Source organism: Zootoca vivipara, chromosome Z, assembly GCF_963506605.1.
Source record: "Zootoca vivipara chromosome Z, rZooViv1.1, whole genome shotgun sequence".
Classification (NCBI taxonomy): domain Eukaryota; kingdom Metazoa; phylum Chordata; class Lepidosauria; order Squamata; family Lacertidae; genus Zootoca; species Zootoca vivipara.
This window is the reverse complement of record NC_083294.1, coordinates 36,935,054-36,958,431: the sequence shown is the minus strand read 5'-3', so window position 1 is coordinate 36,958,431 and position 23,378 is coordinate 36,935,054. Positions and strand designations below refer to the sequence as shown.

The window sequence follows — 23,378 nt, the reverse complement described above, 5'->3', positions numbered from 1 at the left end:
TTAAATTTGACACTCAGGGAATCTAATGTGGAAGGATCTCAGAGATTCTACTGAACACCTCTGTGCACATGTCAACAGCCTCCATGCAGTTGGCTCAAGTCAGTGTGAAAAGGTTGCTGGACCTTAGACCAAGCCAGACTCCTGTCCCTCCTTTGGAGGTGAATAATTTAATGCAACGATAGGGAACTGGATTTGGTCACCAGACCAATCCTTCTCTCCCCCACCCCCTGCAGGGCTGCCCAACTCTGTCACCTGACAATCACAATGACATCAGATGACCATTTTCACCCACATGGCTTCGAATTAAGCTGTGTTGGTGCAACCCCCAATGATTAGCTACATTTAGGAGCTTGCAAACCCCATTTTGGCCCCATGATGTCTACTACTGACCACACCTGCTATGTTATCAGGTGTAGGACAGGTGGACATTTGTCCAAAATGACCTTCTGGGCAAAATGAGGATTGGTGGACCATAAGGCTCATGGACCAGATATTTGTAGAGCAGAAGGTCCTAGATTCGGTTCGTTCTGTCTCTAGTAAAAAGATCAGGTAGTAGATATTTATAGTCTCAGGCAACATGGAAGGCTTTAAAAGAGGATTAGATAAATTCATGAAGAATAAGACTTATCAAGCAACATTTGACCTACAGTCTGCAGGGACATCACCTGCTCACCAGAAATTCTCAAATATTTTAAGACCCTGAGATTAAATCTGCAGGCTCCCTTAGTACCCTTAGGTGCTGCTCATCAAGCCAGGAGATTTGAATTCATTTAAAGTAACTACCAGGTGTTCTCTTACCACCTCTTTTCCTATCTTGGGTTGCTGCTCCCTCCTTCCTTTGTTTATTCTGTTATCACCAAGTTGGACACAGCTTTCCTTTTGGGTCAGAGGCAGAATGGGTGTTGAGCAGTTCCACCTTCTTTCTGTCACCCAACAATATTTCTCTGTCTTCTCCATGCAGAGGACCCACTACTTGCTTGTTCTTCCTCTTGCTTCAAACATCGCAAAGGAACCCTTTTTTATTATTTTTACCCTTCTTGCAAGTCTGAGCTGATTTATTAGTGCTTTTTGCTCACATGACCTTCTCCCTGCAACTGTTGGCTCTTCATGTATATATACTCTTCCTTCATTTGTGTATACTCTTTCCCCTTTCTTCCATTTCTTATACATGCCATTCTTAAATCTTAGCTCATTTGTAAGCTTCTTATGCAGCCACACCAGTCGCTTTAAATGCTTCCCACTTTTCTCTCCTGTTGCAATTGTCTGCATTTGTGCCTTCAATTTTTCACCTTTAAGAAACCCTCATCTATCTTGGACTCACTTCTTTTGAGTATTTCTGACCATGGGATCTCAACCCAGTAGTTCCTTCAGCTTATTGAAATTGGCCTTCTTAAAGTCCAGAATGCACGTCCAACTACACTCAGCTTTCCCTTTCCCTTGTCTCTGGATCATGAAACCCAAAAGGACATGATCACTTCCTCCCAAGGTTCCCTTCGTCAATCAGTTCTTCCCAGGTGAGATGATGTTAGTGCATGAGCACCAACACTTAGGGTTCCTTTTCTCTGTCTCAGCAGAGTTCCTCAGAAAGTCTTCCTGCATCTTCACAGCAGCAGCATTCCTGCCCTCTCTTGGTGAATTTCTGTGACAGGAATAACCACATCACCCATCCAGTTCTTCTCTAAAGTCTTTATTATTTACATTACAAGTTGCATAATACTGCCGGTCTAAATATAAAATAAGAAACAGAACTATATACACTACTCCTTTCAGCCATCCAGCCAGAGAGACAGGCTCACAGCCTTTCACACATTCTGGCAGCCACACTGACTGCCTCACACTTAACTATATTTCTCCAGAATGCCCAAAGACACCTGTTGCTGGGGAGAATTCTTGTTGCTAAGCAGATGTTTTAGGAGTGCCTCAGGGACGTGCTTCAAGGCTCATTTCAAGTTTATTTTGGCAATGCGCCAACAGATGATCCCCTTGTTGCTTCTTCCACCTTTTGGGAAATTGCCAGTGAGGCAATTCAGGAATTTTCTGGAGCTTACATTATTGAAAGAGTGAGTTCGAATTCCTGCGGATATCAGGGTAGCTGAAGTCCTCCATGACTATTAGATCTCTCCTTTTGGAATGCTTGGTAACCTGCTCTAGGAATGCATCATCCAAGTCTTCAGTCTGGCTTGGAGGTCTATAGTAGACACTCACAGTAGGGTCATTTCCCCCTCTCCTACATTTTTTTATCCATTTACCCATTGGCCTGCTCCAGCTGGCTCTTCCTGTGTCCCTATGTATATTGAACTGGTGCTTCCTCAAGAATGAATTCTGATAAACAGTTTGTATATTGACAATCTCAGGCAAATTGTATAAATATCCTAAAACTCAAGAGATGCAAAGTGAATGCTGAGGCTCAGCTAAATCATTATTGTAGTGAATGCCCCCAGAGTATGCGTGTTTGGAGGGGAGGGGATATATCTATTATTGAACATTCCCAAAATTCATCTGGGATTGTCAGTATTCACAAGTGAGTACCAATGCTCATTGTACATGGCCATCAAGGCTTTAGTAGAATATTGCATTCTCTCTTGATTTACAGTCTTAACCAAAGGCCCTACAGAAGTCAGTGATATCTGTGAACTCTTGAATCACACATTACCTTACTCCCGTGGATGAAAGTTAACATGTGAACCTTCTCTTAGAATAGTGAAGAAATAAGTAGCATTGCATGCCAAATGCCATACTTCACTTCTCTGGATACTAGGGTTCTGGTTTTCAGCTTTGTTCCGTTCTGTTCACCGTGGTTTGGCATTCATGTTAGGATAATTATCCCTGCTACAAAACGTGTTTGATTTGCATTACTTTTTAATTTGAAATAAGAATGTGCTTAGAAGCTGCAATCCTTTGCAAACTTATATTAATAAGTCCCATTAAACTCAGTGGGGCTCACTTCTGAGTAGACATGCCTGGGATGGCATACCATGTATCTTATTGGTTAGTGATACAGTGAGATGAAGCACATTTTATTTTCCTTTATGAGAATATATTTCAGAGGAAGGCTCTTTGCTTAGTTTGTTTGGGGACTGAATGCAGGCAACAATTTCACCAAGTGGTAGTTTGCTACAGTGAGATCAAACTGTGCTTCAGTTGCCTGCAGTGATTGGCTAGGGAATTGCATTTGCAGTTGCTAGGGAAAGATCAAAGTTCACCAATAGAGTATCTATTTTGCATATAGAAACTCCCACAGTCAGTTCTCAGCACCTGCAGATAAGACTGGGAGATTCCTCTACAGGTATGTGAAACCCTAGAAAGCTACTCCCAATCAGGGTAGACAATACAGTGCAGACAATGGTTTGAATCAGTATAAGGCCACTTTCTGTGTTCTTAAAACCAGTACAACTGCCTGATTTTTCCAACCCTGTATTGCAAAAATAAATGCTGTATCAGAGAGAAGTGTATAGCACTCTGATACATCTTCTGCTATTATTGATGCAGGTTGCATAGGTGCAATGCTTGGTGGACTGATTGTGGTTTAGACAGTGCTACAGAATTGTGTGCGCGCATAGAAGAGACCTGTGTGCACTCCCATATGTGCCTTTGACATTTCTGCTGTAGCCCCAGTGGCATCTAAACAGACCAGTGAAAACCTATCTTGACATCTCAGAATTTCCAGTGGATAAGGGGAAAGGAAAGAGAAGTCCTTGCAAGTTATTATTTTGCCAACATGCCTTGACAGACCTTGAACTATTTGACAGTATTCTGACAATATCTGAGTACTAGGGCTTGTAAAAAGAAGAAGCAAAAGCAAGATTCAAGCACTTTCCCAGATAATTATTTGCTCAGGAAAAACAAGCACACTTCTTTTTTAACAAATGACTTGATGTCGATCATTTGCCCAATTATCTCTCTCCAAGAGCCAAACAGAGGCAGACAATAAAGGGCCAGGAAAGAAAAGACATGTGATGGAAGACACAGAACAATTTCATTAGCAAATTGAGTCCAAGTGACAGGCATGAGGTTCAAGCACAAAGATCAGACTTGGACAGGTGATTTTTCCTCCAACTTTGAAGAAGGGGTGCAAGATGGAGTTACCACATATTTTTTGATATTCCTTTCTTCTTCTTTATGAGATTATCAATATGTGACATTTTTAAGGCATACCTGTAAACATTAGTGAAACATTAGTCAATAAACAAATAAAGGTAATGCATTGATGGAACAAGTATGTATTGAGAAATAGGTGCATTAATGCAATAGATTGGTGAATGCATTAAGCAGATGAATCAGCAAGGTAAAGTGCTGTTGTATTCAGGTCCTGCTTTTGGGCTTCCTATAGGCATCTGGTTGTCACTGTGAGAGCTGAATGCTGGACAAAATGCGATCTTTTTATGTGAACTCATGAGAGACCTGGGATTGGCTGCAGTTCCCTGGCAGAAATTAACTCATCAAAATTGCATGCAATTTAAAAATGGAAAGGGGTGGAGTACAATTCCAGCATCCACAAGATATTCACATGTCAAAATTCTGAGGATCAACATGAAAGCTTCTGTGTGTGCCAGGACAAATGTCAAGGACCATTGGGCACCTACCAAGGGCCAGCGGTGATCACCAGAGCAGCCTAGGCCCTGTTGCGGCCGCTCTTGCCATTTCCACCTGCTCTGAGGAAGAGCATCAGCCAGTGATGGGAGTGAGCCAAAGTAACAGCAGCTTCCATTGCCTCCTTACTCCTTTTATCTCTCATCAGTGGTGGAGATTGGACAAAATACCAAGTGACAATTGCAAGAAGAAGGACCCATTGAGAGCATTTTGCAACCTGGAACCAACATTACGTTGCCTTCTGATTCACTCTTCCTGTAGTTGTTCTCCCCCTCCCCCTCCTGGAAAACTTGCTGCTGAAAATGTAAGGAACTGCATACCGAAAAGGAAACCAAGGGTGTCCAACTGTTGTGTCTGGAAGTACTTGGGCTGAATCTAAGCCATATTCCCAACTGGCTTCATACACATCCTGGAACCCAGAGCTGAATATTGATAGGGCTACAAGGAGAAAAGGGAACACCTAGCTTAATAGGCAAACAACCACCATTTTAATTCACTGATCCCTGAAGACATGTTGAGTGAAGCTCATGCGCTCAACGTATTTGCATTTCTATAATGAGTTTGGTCTGGTTTTGTTGCAAGAAGCTCCCATGTATTTCATGAAGATCTTGGACCACTGCAGCTAAGCGCATCTACCTCAGAATGGATTGAGCTTCTGTATAGGAGAAGATGTCAAGCGTGCAGAAGTCCTTGGACAACCCAAGACTCAGAAACTCATGGGGAAGGCTTCATAAAAGGGGGAATAAAGCTGCAAAAAAGAAAGGGCAAGAGATTGATTAGGACGTTTATCACAATGCAAGTAAATTAAATCCCGTAAGTGTTTTCACTTTACTCCCTGGATCTCAGAGCAGCTTTCATGTGGCTTCCCAGTGGTGTCCTACTAAGACAGTATACAAATCCAAAGCTGCTTCAGCTGTAGAACTTCATCAAGTATCTCCAGACCATCTCTAAGCAAACTGTTCAAGAGGGGAAAGTTGGAGGCAGATTGTGGAACTCATTGGAGAAAAGCCCCCTCCCCCCAAAATCTCATTTAGGAAGCAGTCATAACTGCCCAAGTAGCCCAGAGGGTCTTTTACAGAGATTGGCAGCCAGAGTGGAAGGTGAGGGGCAGACTTATTGATACAGTACTCTGACCTGGAGCTGGCACAGCAATAGGTCCAAAGCCAACACATGATGGCAGCAGCACTGGCTTGGGATCCAGGCTAGCTCAACCCCAACTTACCCTTGGAACATCCTCTTTTCAGGCTTTCAACTGCCTGCTGCCTGGTGAATCTCTGCCAGCACATCTGCTAGCAGAAGGGGAATCTCTGCACCTTTTGAACAATGCTGGCATCACTCCACAGGTGACAGGAGGATGTCAGAGGTCAGTGTTGCTGCTAGATGGACAACACTGCTGCCCAAAGACCCAGCCCAGAGCAAAGGAAAGGATTTATCTGCCAGTATCGATCTCTCCACCAACATTGAACAGCTCATTTGATGTACTGTGCAATCACTGAGTACAACCCATAGTTAAGCATTTCTCAGTCCCTTTGATTTCATTCTCCCATTAAGCATAGCTGCCAAGTTATCCCTTTTTTAAGGGATTTCCCCTTATGCTGAATAGGCTTCCTCGCGAGAAAAGGGAAAACTTGGCAGCTATGCCATTAAGACAACTGGGTTCTAAGTATTTGCCTGGATCATGTCCAGTAGCATGGTTATGAATTAATGAAGATCCCTGGCAGCAGGGTTGATTTCCTAATCGGACAACTTGTGCATTGTTGCATTAGCACCTATAATATTGTTGGTGTAGAATTTAATATGTGTGGGCTACATTTATAAGAGATACAAGATATAAAGAGGCACCTGTCAAGCCAGATGCTGCCATTGGACATAGATAGCAACATTTTCACAGAGGTGAATGCAAAGATATGCAAAAATAACTTCATCAAATTGCACACACATATTGCTGTTTTCCTTATTATGTATTTTAACTGAGCAGAATGCACCATCTCATGTGGGGGAGGGGTAAATTCCACTGAAAATGGCAGGAAAACTGCATTAAATTCCATCAAGGGAACAGCAGGGATCAAAGGCTAAATGTGCACACTTGAAAGCAACTAAATAAGAAGGGTTTTCAATTGCTCAGAAGGAAACTAATTACAGAAACAAAATAATATATTAATGGAAAATGGAAAAGAATGCTGTGATGTGATGCTGTGTTGCTACAGTTCCTAACTCATCAATGAGATTTAACACTTCAGCTAATTTTCATAGGTTATGAAAGAGGCAACTGAAAATTGCTCCCAACTCCTGATAGGGGAAAAAAGTGTGTTTTTATATTGGGATTACAACTCAGCTGACTGAGGAGTGTTGTTTAAGAGACTGAATACTGATGAATGTCTGCACTTAACTTGCATCTTTGAAAAACACACTTCAGGAAACGGACATGAATATGTTACCCTTGGCCAACATCTGCCTGGATTGGGTCTATTGTCAGTATGAATTGCAACATAAAGAAATATCTGTTCTATAAATCCACAAAGCTGGCTCATGCCATCTAACATCAGCCTAATATTTTCAGCAAGGAGTGGAGATGAACGTTCAGATAATCTCTCCAGAATGAAGCGAAGCACGATCCATTGGGATGAATGGGGTGGATGAGGCACCACCATCCTCAGCCTGCCCTCAGCCAGCTTCCACCTGCTGACTTCCATACTTAAAACCTGCCCAGGAGCTGGAAGTGACTGCCTTCTCATCCCTTCCCTCTCTACATCATGGTAAGCAGCAGTGACACAACCAACCAGAAGCGAGGTGAGCACTGCCACCCAACCATGCCATCTTCTGCAATCGACAGCGATGCTTGACAGTCCACTGAGGACCTCTCTTTTTTGCTGCTTTTCTGGGACTGCAAAATAAAGGAGAGCTTTACAGGGCAAGGCTGGCTGAATGCATTTGGCTTGGTGGGACACATATTCTGCAAAAGAATACCTTAAAATATTCATTTAGCTTCAGCAGGCATCAACATCCTGAGAGATGAATGGGAGAATCGTTGCTTTAATTTTCACACACTTCTATGGATTTGAAACTGCACTTCAAAAGAGATGAAAATGTTTGCCCATTGTACAAGAGTCCTCAACGCCTTAATGAGAGAAAGAATATCTAAATGCACTGTTTGGAAACATATTTGGAAAAAAGAAATTTCAGGAGCACTTAACACCAAGGAAACAGCCTCTCCCCAATTAAATCTCACTGCTATGGCAAATGGAATTGCACAGATGTGTCACTATGTACAGCTTGTACTTCATGTGTCTGTCTTGGCACTTTAGATATTGTAAATGCATTTTAATAAGTCTGTCTATTCAACAAAACTCCAAGGAGAAGCACCTTCAATAGAAACTTCCTTTTAATTTCCTAACTCAAGCTGGGACCCCAGCTGGCCATTGTTTCTATAGCCCAGATTTGGTCAGTAATTTATTTCTTATTCTGAAAAGTAAGGCAAAAGTTGACCCAACAATGTTTTCATTTGCTTTTGCTCTTTACCCACCTCAGCACTTTACCTTAGAACTGTGTTTATCTAGCTCACTTTTGTCCACTCTGACTGGCAATGACTCTCCTTCCTCAGAAGTTTTTAAGCAGAGGCTTGGATGGCCATGGATGCTTTAGCTGAGATTCCTTCATTGCAGGGGGTTGGACTAGATGACCCTTGGTGTACCTTCCAACTCTACAAATCTATGTTTCTATTACTCTTTTTGGGATCTCAAATGAAGGTTTCCCCCATCATCTGCTACCTGATCCTATTAGCTACAGATGCCAAAGATTGAGCCTGAGACCTTTTGTTCATATAGTTTTTATTGGACTTTCAAAACTTACAGAAGGAAAAACAAGGAGGGGAGGAGAAAAAAACCATCATGCAGCATCAGTGCAGACATGGAACATAAATCTTTTGCTGTACTTAACAAGTACTTACACATATTTGAAAAAGAAAATTCTACAGTAATTAGCAATATGATGAGCTCAAGAGGTGGCTCAAAAAAAGATGCTAATCTTAATTTGCTTGCTATCTTATGTGTGCACCATATGAATAGAAATATAAGAGTAAAATATAATCAATATATTAAAAATTAATAGAGCTCTAATAAGAGTAAGGGGAAAATCAAATAGCATGAGTCTGCTAAATCTTGTTGATTGTAATTTCATGTAACCCATACTTTAGCATAGACTGTATATGCATAAACAATATGAAATCAGACAATATTGGAAAAAGCCTGTCATTTTTACTACACAGCCTTAAAAAACGTTCTACAATCATTAGCAGTACTTTTGAACTCAAAAATAATCAAACAAAAATATTAATTTACTTTCTTATGTGTGCACCATTGATTAGAGATTTAAGAGTAAGAGTAAAACATAGTCAATATAATACTAATTAACAGAGATATAATAAGAATAAGGAAAAAAATTAAATCAAATAGCATAAGTGCTAAATTTTGTCAATTGTATTTTCATGTAACCATACTTTAGCATAGGCTTGAAGAATGTTATTCATAAATAATATGAAATCAAACAAAAAGTCTAGCTACCGGTATTACAAAAAGCCTGTCTTTTTTACTAGAACCCCTAGAGACTTGCAGTTTATGGGGATTTTTTTTTTTTCCTTGCCAGACACTTGAGGACCAATGGTCCAAACTGACTAACTCAAATATTTTTCAAAACCTTATTACATACATTATTGCTGCCATCGAAAGGCAGGGGTGAGTTCCTTGTTTTTAAGGTATTTAAGGCACCAGATGCAGAGATGGGACAAGAGTTTTCTTTGCTGCTAGAGAAATCTCCTTAAACACCTTGTCCCGTTATTCTGCAACATTAAGGCATTCATTCCAACTACATTTGCCCACAGGTATCCACTGTGTGGCAGCCCATCCAGCGAGCTTCTCAGATGCATAAGTGAAAACTGGTGTCATCACAGCGGATGCAAAGGGCACCTGCCCGTGGCCAAGTGCTTCGTACTGAGCTAGACATATTAAATATATTTACATTTCAAATAGATTTTTTTATATATCTACTGTTTTAAATCTATTACTTCTCCTTTACCTGTAAATTCGGTCCAGAAACAAACAAAAGAACAGGTTAGAAATGACCATAATGATAATGATTATAACTTAGGTTGCTCTTTGCCAGGAGTGAAACGAATTCCATTTCCTGGTCTTGGCTTCTGCTTCCAACTTCTTTAAGACTTGCTGGAACATTTGGTGTGCGAAGAACAAACCTGGTTCAAGACCTTGTCCATCCACTGCAAGGGGCCGTTCAGATGGATCTCAATCCAGCAGGGAACACTCGTGATCGTCTGCCGCTTGGATTCAGCTCCCCAGCCCTTGACGAAGCTCAGTCGGATGATGCACATCTTCGTCAGCTGGTAGACCGCGTCAAAGCCCTTGGTCGCAGACTGGGACAATTTGGCACCAAATTCTTCCTTGTAGAAAAACTTCAAGTTGCATCCATTTGGAACCTTGATAACAGTGGACGGATCCCATCCAAAGCGCTGGTTACAGATGGCAGACTGGACAAAAACGGGATTCTTGCCAAGGCACTCCGCAAACGCGTCCCCGTCGACGTACTTGAGTCTCACTCCTTTCCCGATGTATCTTCTCATTTGTTCCACCACAGGATCGCGGTTGACATTGGACTGCTGGCCTAAGCAGAAACGGTCAGCATTGATCGGGTCGGTGAAACCATCTACAATAATGGAGCGCTGCGAAGCATGGAAGATCTCCCCAACCCGTTGGCCGAGCTCGTAGTAGGAGATGGAACACCAAAAGGCTGGTTCACAGTACAGGATGGGCTCGGGGTTCAGATTACTGGGTCCAGGGACCGCCAGAGCTTGAGATGTATCCACGCTGTAGTTCACCTGCTGGCTACTACAGGCTCCTGCATTCTCAGGAAGATAATGAAACACAGTGGAAGCTGTTTCTACCGGTACAAAGTTGCTGCTTTCAGGGACAAAACTTGCCTGGAGGTTCGCGTTTCCTTGAGCGTAGTTCGCGTTTCCTTGAGCGTAGTTCGCGTTTCCTTGAGTGTAGTTCGCGTTTCCTTGAGCGTAGTTCGCGTTTCCTTGAGAGTAGTAGCTGTGGTCCTGCATTGGGGGATATGAAGCTGGAGCTTCTGGCTGTATTGGCGGTAGCTGTTGTGTTTCCACTCTCTGAAAGTGATACGGATTCACACAGACTTCAGACTTCATTTTGTGGAAGGCATATTCACACGTTTCAAAGCTAAGCAAATCATGGTGGCTTTGCACATCTGGCCATCGCCACAGCCGGCAGTAGAAAACGTGCGGGAAGTTATTTCCGTAGGTCGCATACATCTGTTCAACCAGAGATCTGGGGATGATGATGCACTTGGTGCCAGTATGCCGAGTGGTGATAGCCGTTTCCAGCTCCTCCAGCTGCTTGGTGCTGTGCGCCTTCTTCACCAAGGTTTTGACAGCATTCTCGTACACCTTGCCATCCTGCTCGTTGTACACGAACATCTTCCAAGCTAGCAAGCGCTTGACGGTGGCGGAATGGAAAAACGGGGTGGACATGGCTGCGTCGGACCCACGCAGCCAAGCGACAGCGGGAAAACGAGAGGAAGCAGGAGGGATGACTTGCCGGCTTCTCTTATTCCAGAGGCACCCGGATAGCAGCGAAGACCAGTCGCGGCTAGGAGATGGGACAGTGCCAAGAGGGGCGCGGGCGCAGCAGCTGCAACACCTGTCTCGCGCCCCAAACTTTCTCCCGATTTCTCTCACTCCTCTGTGAAGGCGCCTCTGCCGGCAAAGGCAAAATCTGCTACTAATACCTCTGCCGGACCCTCCCCCGAACTCCTCCTTATGACCTAGTATCCTATCAACATCCCTTGGAGACAGAAAGTTTGCAGGAGATCTCAGGGCGGGCACAGCCAATCAGAGTTACCAACACTTTGTTGCGTTTGGGAGTGAAGGTTCTCATCCAGTTTAGGATGGCTGCAAGAACTCAATAAATTTAAATTTAAAGCCACCCTGCAAAGGATATTGGGAAGTGTACTTCCTTAAAGAGTATTCCCAAAGAATCCTGTGAGGTTAAACTACAGTTCTCAATATTCTTGGGGGGGGGTGCTTTGAATGTATGGTGTGTAGACAATGTTAAGTTCTGCTTGTGGCAGATGAGTTGGAATTAATAGACCTAAACTAAGCCTGTCCGAAAACTTCCGTGGGTCTACTCTTGAGTAAGACGAACTTTGGATGCAACACCTAGTGCTTAACCCTTTCCACACCCACGAATTCTCCCCTAAAAACTCTCCCTTGGATGTTTTAAAAATGTTTCCCCTCAGATGTACACAGAAATGAATCCCAGCGTGATAGAAAACTCAGGCTGAATGCCCTTGTATGAGCAAATGGACAAATGTGGGAAGATTCATCTCCTGCTGATACTCTCTCCTGCAAACACTTACAGCCTCTGCATTCACATTGACTGGCAGACATGTGGGAAACGCAAGTTTGCTGGTGTAATGTTTAGAATTTGTCAAAAGATCCTGTGGTGCCATTTCCCCATCCCTTGCATGTACAGACAGCACACTGGAGTATTGTGGGGAATAAGAGGTCTGTTTGCACCTCTCATGCCCTTGTCCAATAGAATTGTCCCAAAGGGTCATCTAGTTCAACCAGGAATCTCAACCAAAGCATCCATGACAGATGGCCATCCAACCTCTGCTTAAAAACCTCCAAGGAAGGAGAGTCCACAAACCTCCCAAGGGAGATCATTCCACTGTGGAACAGCTCTTACTGTCAGAAAGTTTTTCTGAATGTTTAGTTGGGATCAGGAATGGTGGGGCGATAGGGGCGCTCTGCCCCGGGCAGTGTGATCCCAAGGGCGCCATCATGGCTGCCCCCGCCCACCCGTACTGGGTGCCCTGCCCCCGCAACACATGCCACGCCCCTACAGGTGGCACACCACGCCCCCAGAATGCACACCAGCCCCGCCCCCGCCTGCTCTCCACCCCCCACCCCCGGTGCCGAAGTATGAAGCTCCGCCACTGGTTGGGATCTCCTTTCTTGTAACTTGAAGCCATTGGTTTGAGTCCTACCCTCCAGAGCAGGAGAAAACAAGCATGCTCCTTCTCCCACGTGATAGTCATTTGAAAATAGCTATCATATCTCTTCACAGTCTCCTCTTTTCCAGGCTAAACATACCCAGCTCATTCAAGCGCACCTAGTAAGGTTTAGTTTCCAGACCCTTGATCATCTTGGTCACCCTTCTCTGCATACATTCCAGCTTGTCAACATTCTTCTTAAACTGTGGTGCCCAGAATTGGACACAGTATTTCAGTTATGGTCTGACCAAGGCAGAATAGAGTGATACTATTACTTCCCTTGATTTGGACACAATACTTATGTTGATGCAGCCTAGAATAGTATTAGCCTTTTTTGCTGCTGCATCACACTGTTGACTCACATTAACCTTGTGGTCCACCAAGACCCCTAGATCCTTTTCACATGTACTCCCAGTAAGGCTGGTGTCCCCCATCCCATATTTGTGCATCTGGTTCTTCCTGCTTAAATGCAGAACCTTACATTTGTACCTATTGAAATTCATTTTCACCCAGTGCAGTTCAATTCACCCCGTTCTGCAATCTGTTAAAGTCATTTTGAATTCTGATTCTGTCTTCTGTGACATTAGCTACCCATCCTAGTTTGTTGTCATCTGCAAATCTGAAGAGAATCCTCTCAATTCCTTCATCCAATTCATTTATAAAGACAGTGAACAACAACGGGCCCAGGACAGAACACTGCAGCACCCCTCTTGTCACTTTTTTCCAGGATGAGGGACCATTAATGGGTTCGGTCAGTCAACCAGCCACAAATCAAAGGCCTTACTGATATCTAGATAAACTATGTCAACAGCAATTAACTTATTCACCTAGTTTGTAATTCCATCAAAAAGAAAAAAAGAAATCTGATTGGTCTTTCATGACTTATTTTTGAGAAACCCATGCTGGGTCTTAGTAATCACAACATCCATTTCTAAATGCTCACAAACTGACTGTTGAATAATCTGGTCTAGGACCTTCCCTGGTATCGATGCCAAACTCACCAGTCAGTAGTTACCTGGGTCTTCCTTTCCACCCCCCTTTTGAAGATGGAGACAACATTTGCCTGCCTCCAATCTGTAGGGACCTCACCTGTTCTCCTAGAATTGTCTTCTCAACTCTCAGCTCATCTGTAAACTCCTTATGCAGGCTCACCGCTTTCCTTAGATGCCTCCCACTTTTATTTCTTGTTGGTATTGCCTGCATTTGGGCCTTCAATATTTCTCCTATTAGAAACTCCCATTCTTCTTGGACCCCCTTCTCATTGAATATTTCTGACCATGGGATCTCACCCAGTAGCTCATTAAGCTTTTTAAAATCACTGTTGCCCTAAACTTGCCCTTTGGGGTGGAGGGTAGTGGAATGGGTATATTTGTTCTAATATTTCATTGCTTTTTACACAAAATTAACATCACCTGTAGTTTGTCCATTTAAAATAGATTTTTGTCAGGATGGTGAAAATGTCCTTGCTGTGCTGTAGTAAATTAACTTCTGTAAAAGGCAGTAATGGTCACCAACCTGGATGGCTTTAAAAAAGGATTAGACAAATTTGTGGAATGTAAGGTTATCAATGGCTACAAGCCATGATGGCTATGTTCTGCTTCCCCTATCAGAGGCAGTAACGCTTCTGAATACCAGCTGCTGAAAGCTACAGGAGGGGAGAGTGCTCTTGTGTCAGCTCCTGCTTGTGAGCTTCGTATGGCCATCTGGTGAGAATAGGATGCTGGCCTGACACAGAAGAGCTCTTGTGTTATCTGTGGGATGCAAAGTTAGGGAAGGCTACACCAAACCCCATGGAATACTTTGATGTTGCTGCAGAGTTCAGAAGTCAGAAACAGGAGCCAAAAATTAAAACTGTTGAATTCCATGCTTCTGCTATTCAACAGTACAAAAGTTAGCATCAAGGCGGGGGGAAGGTTTAGATAAAAACAGGATTCTGGACTTGAAGAGCCACTGGCCTGATCCACCAAGCTTCTCTCATGTACTTACTGTTTAGTGGGTTGTATCCAACTAAGTTCTCCTCAGAATAGACCCAATGAAATGAATTAATCATCATGCCCATTCATTCCAATGGATCTGAGTATATCTAAGGTTGGATGCAACCATTAGTCTGGCAGCGATCAAGTATGTGTGTGCCTTGTGCACACGAATCAGTTAGTCCACATACACTTAGTAAAGAAGCAAAGCTGTTCAATGGTATTTGCAAATGCTTCAAAGAAGATATGACAGAGCTGTTTGACAATGGAACAGACTCCCTTGGGAGGTGGTGGACTCTCCCTTCCTTGAGTGTATTTAAGCAGAGGTTGGATGGCCATCTATCATTTATGATCTAGTTGAGATTCCTGCATTTAAAGGCGTTGGACTAGAGGACCTCCAAGAGTTTCTTCCAACTACAGTTCTGAGATTCTATGAGGATGAGCCACTGGGAACATGAGCTCAGAAGAAACCAATGGCCATTTCTCTCAGCCACTAGCCACCCCAATTTCATTTGATAATAGTAATTGTTGTTGCTGCTGCAATTTATTACCTAGGTCTCAGGGGGCAGTTTATAACAATTAAAATACAATATTGATATTAAAACACAATGTTGTATAATATTAAAAAACAGTTTCCAACAACTTAACATTTCAAAAATAAGATTGATCCTAAAAATATATTTCAACCTTAGAAATCCTGATTGGAATGGGAGATTCCTTACACACACACACACACACACACACACACACACTACTGGTGCAAACAGCAGGAATGGGAACCCTATCCAGATTGGACTGAAGTAGGGGCAAAGTGTTAAAGCCGGTACATCAGGACCCAAGTCCAGATCAGGACTCCTGTTCCTGTAACTCTGCAACATGCTTTGGAAAAGTGAGCTGCTAGGCTTGTTGCCTAGCAATTCACTAGGGTTAGTTGTTGTGGTTGTGAGATTTTGTGGGAGTCTGCTTTCATCTGGTTGCATATCAAGGCCCTGTGACTGCCCTGTTCCCTGCAAATAACTAGACAACACATGGCATATTGGTTTTGGGGATCAAGTAAGACCACAACTTTATTGGTTACATATGTGAGGTTTGACCAAATGCATTGTGGTAAACAATGGCTCATGCCACTCCTGCTCGTCCACTGGGAGTATTTCTAAAGGTGAAGCTGGTGGGTGGAGGGGGGATCGCTCTATGACCTACGTCAAATCAGGGCATCCCCCAAGCAGTCTCCATTGGAGGAGGGGTATGCCCCTAGTCCCCATCTGGTCATTGGACAGGAGCCACTCCTCCCAGGTCCTTTTAACAGGATACCCTTAGCCATGGAGGAGCAGATGGAGACTACAACCTCCCTTCCAACGAAGACTAGGCATACCCAATGCCTACCCACCTCTCAAAGTTGTGGTGATTAATGAAGTCACTGGAATCCAAGCAGCACTAGTTGCTCCAGCTGTCAAGCATTATTTCCATAGAAAGTGGTTAATTTTATTCATTCATTCTGAGCTTCTGGGGGAAACATATCCTACTGTAGCTCAGTCTGTTAGAGGCTGCATCCAATCTTAGTCCTATTCAGAGTAGATTCTTTGAAATTAATGGACAATACTTAATATAAGATCATTAATTACTCTACTCCGAGTAGAACTCAGTTGGAAGCAGCTCTAGGATTTATATCCTGCTTTGTGTTGTGGTTGATCATCAGACTACAGAGCATGTGTAATCCAATCCATCCATTATTTCTCAAATGTGTGGTCCCACACTGTTCCCATAACAACAACAAGAAACCGTTTCATCATTCAGCTGTCCCACATCATGGCTCCCTTTTTACAGACCTTGCCAGAGAGAGGTTTGTGTCCAGAATTTAGGGAAACTCACACTTCCTTAGTAAGGTATGTATTCGGTTAACATCTCTCATAAACAGCTTGAGACTTTCTAGCTTGTTTGAATTTCTCTCCCTATTCTTTTGTTTGTTTCCTTCTTTTGAATATAAGACAAGGGAAACAAGCTGAAATATTTTCAAAGTGCACATATCATGTGGCCAGTAGATATTTGAAGATGGCTATCATATCTCCTCTCAGTCTCCTCTTTCCCAGGCTACACATACACAGCTCCTTCAACCATTCCTCATAAGGCTTAATTCCCACACCCTTAATCATCTTGGTCACCTTCCTCTGCACAAGTTCCAGCTTGAATCCTTCTTAAATTGTGGCACCCAGAACTGGACACAGTACTCCAGGTGTGATCTCACCAAGCCCACATGAGGTTCTATTTATGCTAGTCATAAGAAGGAAATCCATTTTATATATCTATTGAGCTTTCCTGTGCCACCAGATCAGAGATAAAAGTGACTGTAGATAATTTCTACATGCAACAGTGCAGAAAACTGCATTGTGATCTCTTTTGACATACCACTGTACAAAGGGATTACCCGCAGCTGCATCACTAGAAATTCTCTGCAAATATACTGGATAACCCAATCTTATTCATCAGCTGGATGCATAGGTGAAGTGGAATGGGGGTGGGTGAGTAGAAAAACATTCATCAGCACTGGCTGAAACAAAGAGGTATTCTTTCTGTTAGTTCAATAAGCAACCTTTTGAGTGCAATCTTCTTTTTCCTCCAACTCCCATCTATTGCAAAGCTACTGCAAGCTGACTAAAGGTACTCACCGGGGGAGAAAGAAAAAAAAGAAAAAGGGGGTGGAAAAAAACTGGGGAGAATTGAACCACTTTGTTTCCATGGAGTTTATTTAACAGTGTGTGCCGATTACTCAAAGCGATATGGGCAGGACCTGGTGATCTAGCGATGCTCTAGAATTTTAACTTTTAAGGGGTTTACGATTCCAGTTTGCCTGCAGTACGAGATAATTTCTTTTGACATTTGTGGCCAGGAACCCTGCTTTATCGCTTTGTATAGTTTTTAAGTAGTTTAAAGCTTGAATAACATAAAATAACATAATATAATGTTATTTATGTTATTTCCCACGTGAAGAACTCCTGTAAACCTTGCAGTATTGAAACTCAGTGAACAAGGCATCTTAGACAAGCTGAAAAACAAATGGTGGTACGATAAGGGTGAATGTGGCGCCAAGGACTCGGGAAGTAAGGTCAGTCGCTGAAGGTCTTTTTGTACTGATTAGCAATCACATATATATTTATATATATATATATTTTTGACCCACTGTTTTATTTTATACCAAAATGATTCTCCAAAGTTAAATATTTACATTCTAAAGCTTTGAGGAAAACACACCCCATCCCCGTCAAAAAAGGGCAGGGATTTTTATTTTTATTTTATTTTTAAGAGAACTCCATTTTTATATAAAAAAAACTCAGTAAAAATGACAGCCTTTTTCTTTTGCAGTATCAAAGGCGCTAGTTGTAAGTACATTTTTTAATATATATACTCAGGTTGACCCCTCCCTCAAAAAAAAAAGAATCTCAAACTGGTATCTCTACTTTAATATATACCTACAGAAGTTCCGTTTGAGTCCATGTATGATTTTATTAGCCTCCAGTTTGCCTTTATTTTCCATAAATTTTCAAAACTCATCGATTTTATTACGAAATTTCGTAACTCCTTTCCATGCACAATGATGGTTTTTGAACAACAAATGCATGAGTGTTAAGGATGGATATTTTTCAGAGGACATCACATTAATAAGCATGACATATCCTTTTTTTAAAAAAAGAAAGTTTGGAGGGGTTTATTTTTTTAATCTATATATAATAGCGCACTATTTTATTGCTGGTTCATTCCATAAATCTTAGCCATTCAATTTTTTTTTATGATTATTCATCAAACCATTTTGCTACTGTATTACTCACATTCCATACCAGAAACTTTTGCCACTGCGTACTTTGATTTCCCTTTTATGGTATGGCTTTCAGCTTGTCACAAGCTTCACACACAAATTATGTTGCTGGGGCGGTGGGTGTGGACCAGCCCAGTGGGGACTTCTCCAGTGGAACTTCCATAAGTTTGAAATGGATACTCCATATGTAGAAGTAACCATGGGGGTTTCCATCCATAAACGCTTTTCCTTCTTGATTTGGGAGAAAACATTATGCTTACCTGCTGTGATGAAACATGGAGATGTATATAATGGAACAATTTCAAAAGGAAAAAGAATTGAAATACCCAACCAGTATTAAATACTGTACTGATTTGGATGCATTTCTAAGGCACCAAACAACAGCCTGATGTCCAGTTCCCATTGCAAATAGATGAGAATTGAACACCTGCCTTTTGTTTGTGCCTTTGAAAAATTACTGTAATAATGACCATAATAAGAATTACTAGAAGTTTTTTTAGAGGGCTCCATTTTCTGGTCCTACTGAAGTCAACTGATGAGTATTGATTCCAGTAGGGCTTGGATATGGCTTCTTATTAAGGTGAACTTTGGGCCGATGGATGTTTGAATGCACCATTGCAGGATCAGCCTCTTTGTAACTCAAACCTAAAACCAAAAAATCAGAAAGAACTCAAAATTTATTAAGACAGCCAAGCCCAGTCTTCTAAAGTGTGTTTGTTTTCCCCTGGCTGGAAGGAACTCATCTATTTTGGGGTGTGGTTTTCATTGTTTGGTTTTCAGACATTTGGGGGGGGGAGTGTCTCCAAATTCAAAAGACATTTTGCAACTGCTTAAAGATTTTTGGTGAGCTGAGGCTTAACCTGCAACTTTTTAAAGAGTCAGTTTCAAATTTCTGCCGCAAATTGGTCTGGAATCCAGATTGACATCAATTACTCAGGCCTTGCCTACATGAGAGAGCTGTGTTGGTTTTAGATGAAATCAGTTGTCAGACTGGAGCAAGCCCCTGTGTGTGGACTGCTTTTTTGTTAATTAGAATGGCTTGTTGCCACTTTCTGCTTGCTGAGTTAAGTTTTGCAATTCTTATAACCGTGGAGGCTCATTTAGTCCTGCAACATTAACAGCTGCTGATAGTTTAGTCACTGGTTGCAATGTGAGTCTTGGCTGGGAGGAGAACCCAGTCCCACAAGCCCAAAAGCAGTCTGTCCACTCTGAGACTTTAACCAGTTTGACTCAATCAGTTTGAATTCATATTCCAATGCACACCTGCACAGCCTTCTCATGTTGACAAGCCTTCTGATTTTCTTTGTGTCACAGCTCAAACCATAAGTATTCAAACAATTGAGAAACCATGTAGCAGGTAATCCAATTCAGCAGCAAAATGGTTATGATGGTGTCTCAAAACAGACAGAGAAATCATTAATATTATTTTTTTCAAACAAAAGGCTTCCCCCATTGCCTTGATGGTACACCTTAGACAGTATAGATTGATTAATATTTTAAGCTGGGAGTTTTGTTTGTTTGTTCAACCCCAGAAACTCAAGTGAGAGCATAGGATTATTTAGCTCAGCCTGAAAGTAACTGACCAGCTTCATCAAACAGCAACTGTTGCTACCAGATGTTAAAAAAGTATTTTAAAAAAGTGATTCTTTTCCTCTACATTCTCCAATATCAACAAAATTAAAGGCCTGCCTTTAATTTTTTAATGAAAAAGCAGTTTTTTTCTGAATTCACCATGCTGTGTTCTGCCCCGCTCTAGAGGGGGGAAATATTTAAAAGATCAATAGAAAGGTTCAGGTTAGCACAGTGATATTCACCATGAAGCTGTGTGTAGTCAGCTACAAAGTGAATACCACTGGTTTAGGGAACAATCCATATTGTTACCAGATACTGTATAGTTAGTATCAAGTAGGGGGAGATAAAACATTATTTCCTGGGTGTTCCTGCCTTAAGCTCTTTCATGTCATGGGACATTATTTGTGAGATGAATCTGGCAAGAGTGTTTTGGTTCAGCTGGTTACCTCTGAAATTGATGTAAAGATTTGGGTACAAAGAGTTCTAAGCTGCAAAATAGTGAGAGTGAGTTGTCTAAATGCACATTTAGGCCTTCAAAGCTAGACACCTCTAGAAAGATGTTGTCCTCCTGTCTCTTTCCTTCCCACTGCAAAACTAACCAACTGGTTCATTTTTCTTAGGACAAGACAAGCGCTCTGAGCCTGAGCAATGTTGCTGGGGTTTTCTATATTCTTGTCGGAGGTCTCGGCCTTGCCATGACGGTGGCCTTGATAGAGTTCTGTTACAAGTCTCGGGCCGAGTCCAAACGAATGAAACTCACAAAGAACACACAAAACTTTAAGCCTGCTCCTGCACCCAATACCCAGAATTATGCTACGTACAGAGAAGGCTACAACGTGTATGGAACAGAAAGTGTTAAGATCTAGTGGTACGGCTAAAGGTCCAGTAAGCAAATCAACTGGTTTATGTTTTTGGTGTTCCCTGTGGTGATGTGTTGTTGGTGTTGTGTTCCCCAACGTGGAGTAACATCTCAGGATTATGCACATCAGAAATGGGACACAACACAGTTGATGCCTTTCCAATATGTGCTCTAGCAATGCCATGGGAAAGGCAGTAGTTGATTGGCAGAGCACCTGATTCACATGCAGGAAGTCCTAGTTTTGTCTCCAGCCCTCTGGCTGGGAGAGAACCATGTCTGAAATACTGAGAGGCCACTGCAAGTTATACCCAATGAGACTGGTCAACATTCCGACTCAGTATAAGGCGGCTTCCCCACCTTTAATTCCCAAACAAGTATTGGATTACTTCTTAAACCATTTGCCATCCTGGATTTTCACTATGATGCCAGGACACTTTGAATAGCAGCTTCTAGTGCTGGTCCAGGACTTGCCACAACTTGAAAGATCATCTACTGTAAATAAAAACAGCACACACACACCAGCGCATACTCAATGAAAAAACATCCCAAATTTATTAGCTGCCATGACTGGATGCATTAACATTGCAGCCTCCAACAATCACCTTAGTGCATCAAAAATTAATGTTACAAATCACACACACACACACAAATATGAAACACACACAAATATAAAACAAGAACACATGATGTTTAAATCAGTCATTAAAAATCATAATAAAAAATAAATTGAATTTGTTTGCCCTTAAGAGGGGCCCTTAAATTTGTCTCCTGAACCAGCTGCCTCATTTTATCCTCACTGGAAGGTCAGCCCTGAAAACTTTGGCACTGGGCACCGCAGGTCTTGCCAGGATATCATCATGCCCTCCAGCCTTACACATAGAGATGGACATCATTGATTATTCTTTCCTGACTTTCTTATGATCTTTTCCCCTTTCATTTATTAAAGGGAACTGTGGTGACTTCAGGTAAGTGCATTCTGGAGGTGTCTTCCCTGCTGCCAAAGCCGTGGGGGTGGGGGGGTGGGTAACACACTGACTTTCTACAATTATGTGATTTGTATAAGCAGCAAAGGGGACACAGGTGGTGCTGTGGGTTAAACCACAGAGCCTAGGGCTTGCTGATCAGAAGGTCGGCAGTTCGAATCCCTGCGACAGGGTGAGCTCCCATTGCTGGGTCCCAGCTCCTGCCAACCTAGCAGTTTGAAAGCATGTCGAAGTGCAAGTAGATAAATAGGTACCGCTACAGCAGGAAGGCAAAAGGCATTTCCGTGTGCTGCTCTGGTTCGCCAGAAGCAGCTTTGTCATGCTGGCCACATGACCTGGAAGCTGTACGCCGGCTCCCTCGGCCAATAACACAAAATGAGCACTGCAACCCCAGAGTTGGTCACGACTGGACCTAATGGTCAGGGGTCCCTTTACCTTTACCTTTTATAAGCAGCAAGGGTGAATGACAAGTCTGTATGTACATGGGAGTAGGAGTAGGGGTAGGGGAATCTCCTGGTAAAGACAAGGGCAGAATTCTCATTTATTGCTTTCTAACAATGAGTAAGGACTTACCCACACTAACCCTTTTTTCATGCTTTCCTGGCCCAGTCCAACACTTTAAAGCTCTGTGTTCGAGCACCCTTTTGTCTTTCTTTCTTTTTGGCTCCAGAGCTTTGCTCCCTGTAAAAACACACTTTCAAAAGCTGAATCAGAGCAAAGGACAATCTGCAGAAAACCGTTTGTGGACCGTTGCCTGGAATGAGTGGGGCAAGAAGTGGATAAGCCCTAACTCCTATCTCTACTGCATTTGAAAGGTCACAGTAATGTGCTATAGCTTTAGCAATCATCATTTCTCTAGCTATAAGTCATAACATAGATAAAATGGCATTCAGAATTCAGCTATGAATTCGACTCTCTATTTTCTGCCAGTGCAAGCAAGGAAGAATGCAAGGTGACATAATTTTCCTTGTCTGATAGCAGAAAACAAACAGGTTCACTTGATGTAACAGAAATTCCTCCATGGCTAAACTCAGATTCTCCCCCACCCCAATTTAAATACAAGGTAATATAATGACAACATCCTCTGTGGCTGTTCCAAAAGTAATTTCTCACAATGGCCATCCAGGAAGGCGAAGGTCATAACATTAATTCTTAATTCAGTAAGGCAATTCTACATGGAGCTGAGGTTATTACTCCAAATAGGTAGATACAGCCTAGATCAGGCATGTCAAACCTGCGGCCCTCCAGATGTTTTGGACTACAATTCCCATCTTCCCCAACCACTGGTCCTGCTAGCTAGGGATCATGGGAGTTGTAGGCCAAAACATCTGGAGGGCCACAGGTTTGACATGCCTGGCCTAGATAATCTCAAAGAAAGGTTAGTTAGCATATCAGTACGGTAAATAAGCTTTCCTGCACCAGAGAAGCTTTAACAACAATATGCAGGATTTCCCAACCTTGGGTCTCCAGCTGATTTGGACTACAATTCCCATCATCCCTGATCACTGGTC

General features: G+C 42.4%; 2 protein-coding genes across 2 annotated transcripts in view; one reads left to right on the top strand and one right to left on the bottom strand.

Moving 5' to 3' along the window:
- GRIA3 (glutamate ionotropic receptor AMPA type subunit 3) overlaps nucleotides 1-23,378 on the top strand; it is a 194,744-nt gene that overhangs the window by 167,141 nt on the left and 4,225 nt on the right. The window contains exons 14-15 of the mRNA XM_035112435.2: nucleotides 17,631-17,745; nucleotides 20,646-20,910. Coding sequence (XP_034968326.1) covers nucleotides 17,631-17,745; nucleotides 20,646-20,891 — 361 coding nt within the window. The 3' untranslated portion in view covers nucleotides 20,892-20,910. The remainder of the gene's footprint in view (nucleotides 1-17,630; nucleotides 17,746-20,645; nucleotides 20,911-23,378) is intronic.
- Nucleotides 9,797-11,146, bottom strand: LOC118083703 (mothers against decapentaplegic homolog 3-like). The gene is made up of 2 exons (XM_035112436.1): nucleotides 10,664-11,146; nucleotides 9,797-10,576 (listed from the first exon to the last, which is right to left on the bottom strand). The coding sequence occupies exons 1-2, from the start codon at nucleotides 11,144-11,146 to the stop codon at nucleotides 9,797-9,799; spliced, it is 1,263 nt and encodes a 420-aa protein (XP_034968327.1).

Excerpts from the sequence above, each read along its gene's own strand:
- LOC118083703 (XM_035112436.1), bottom strand. The coding sequence starts at position 11,146 with ATGTCCACCCCGTTTTTCCATTCCGCCACCGTCAAGCGCTTGCTAGCT. Across the intron at positions 10,577-10,663 it reads CTCAAGGAAACGCGAACTAC|GCAAGTTTTGTCCCTGAAAG; the intron begins GCTCAAGGAAAC and ends GCGAACCTCCAG.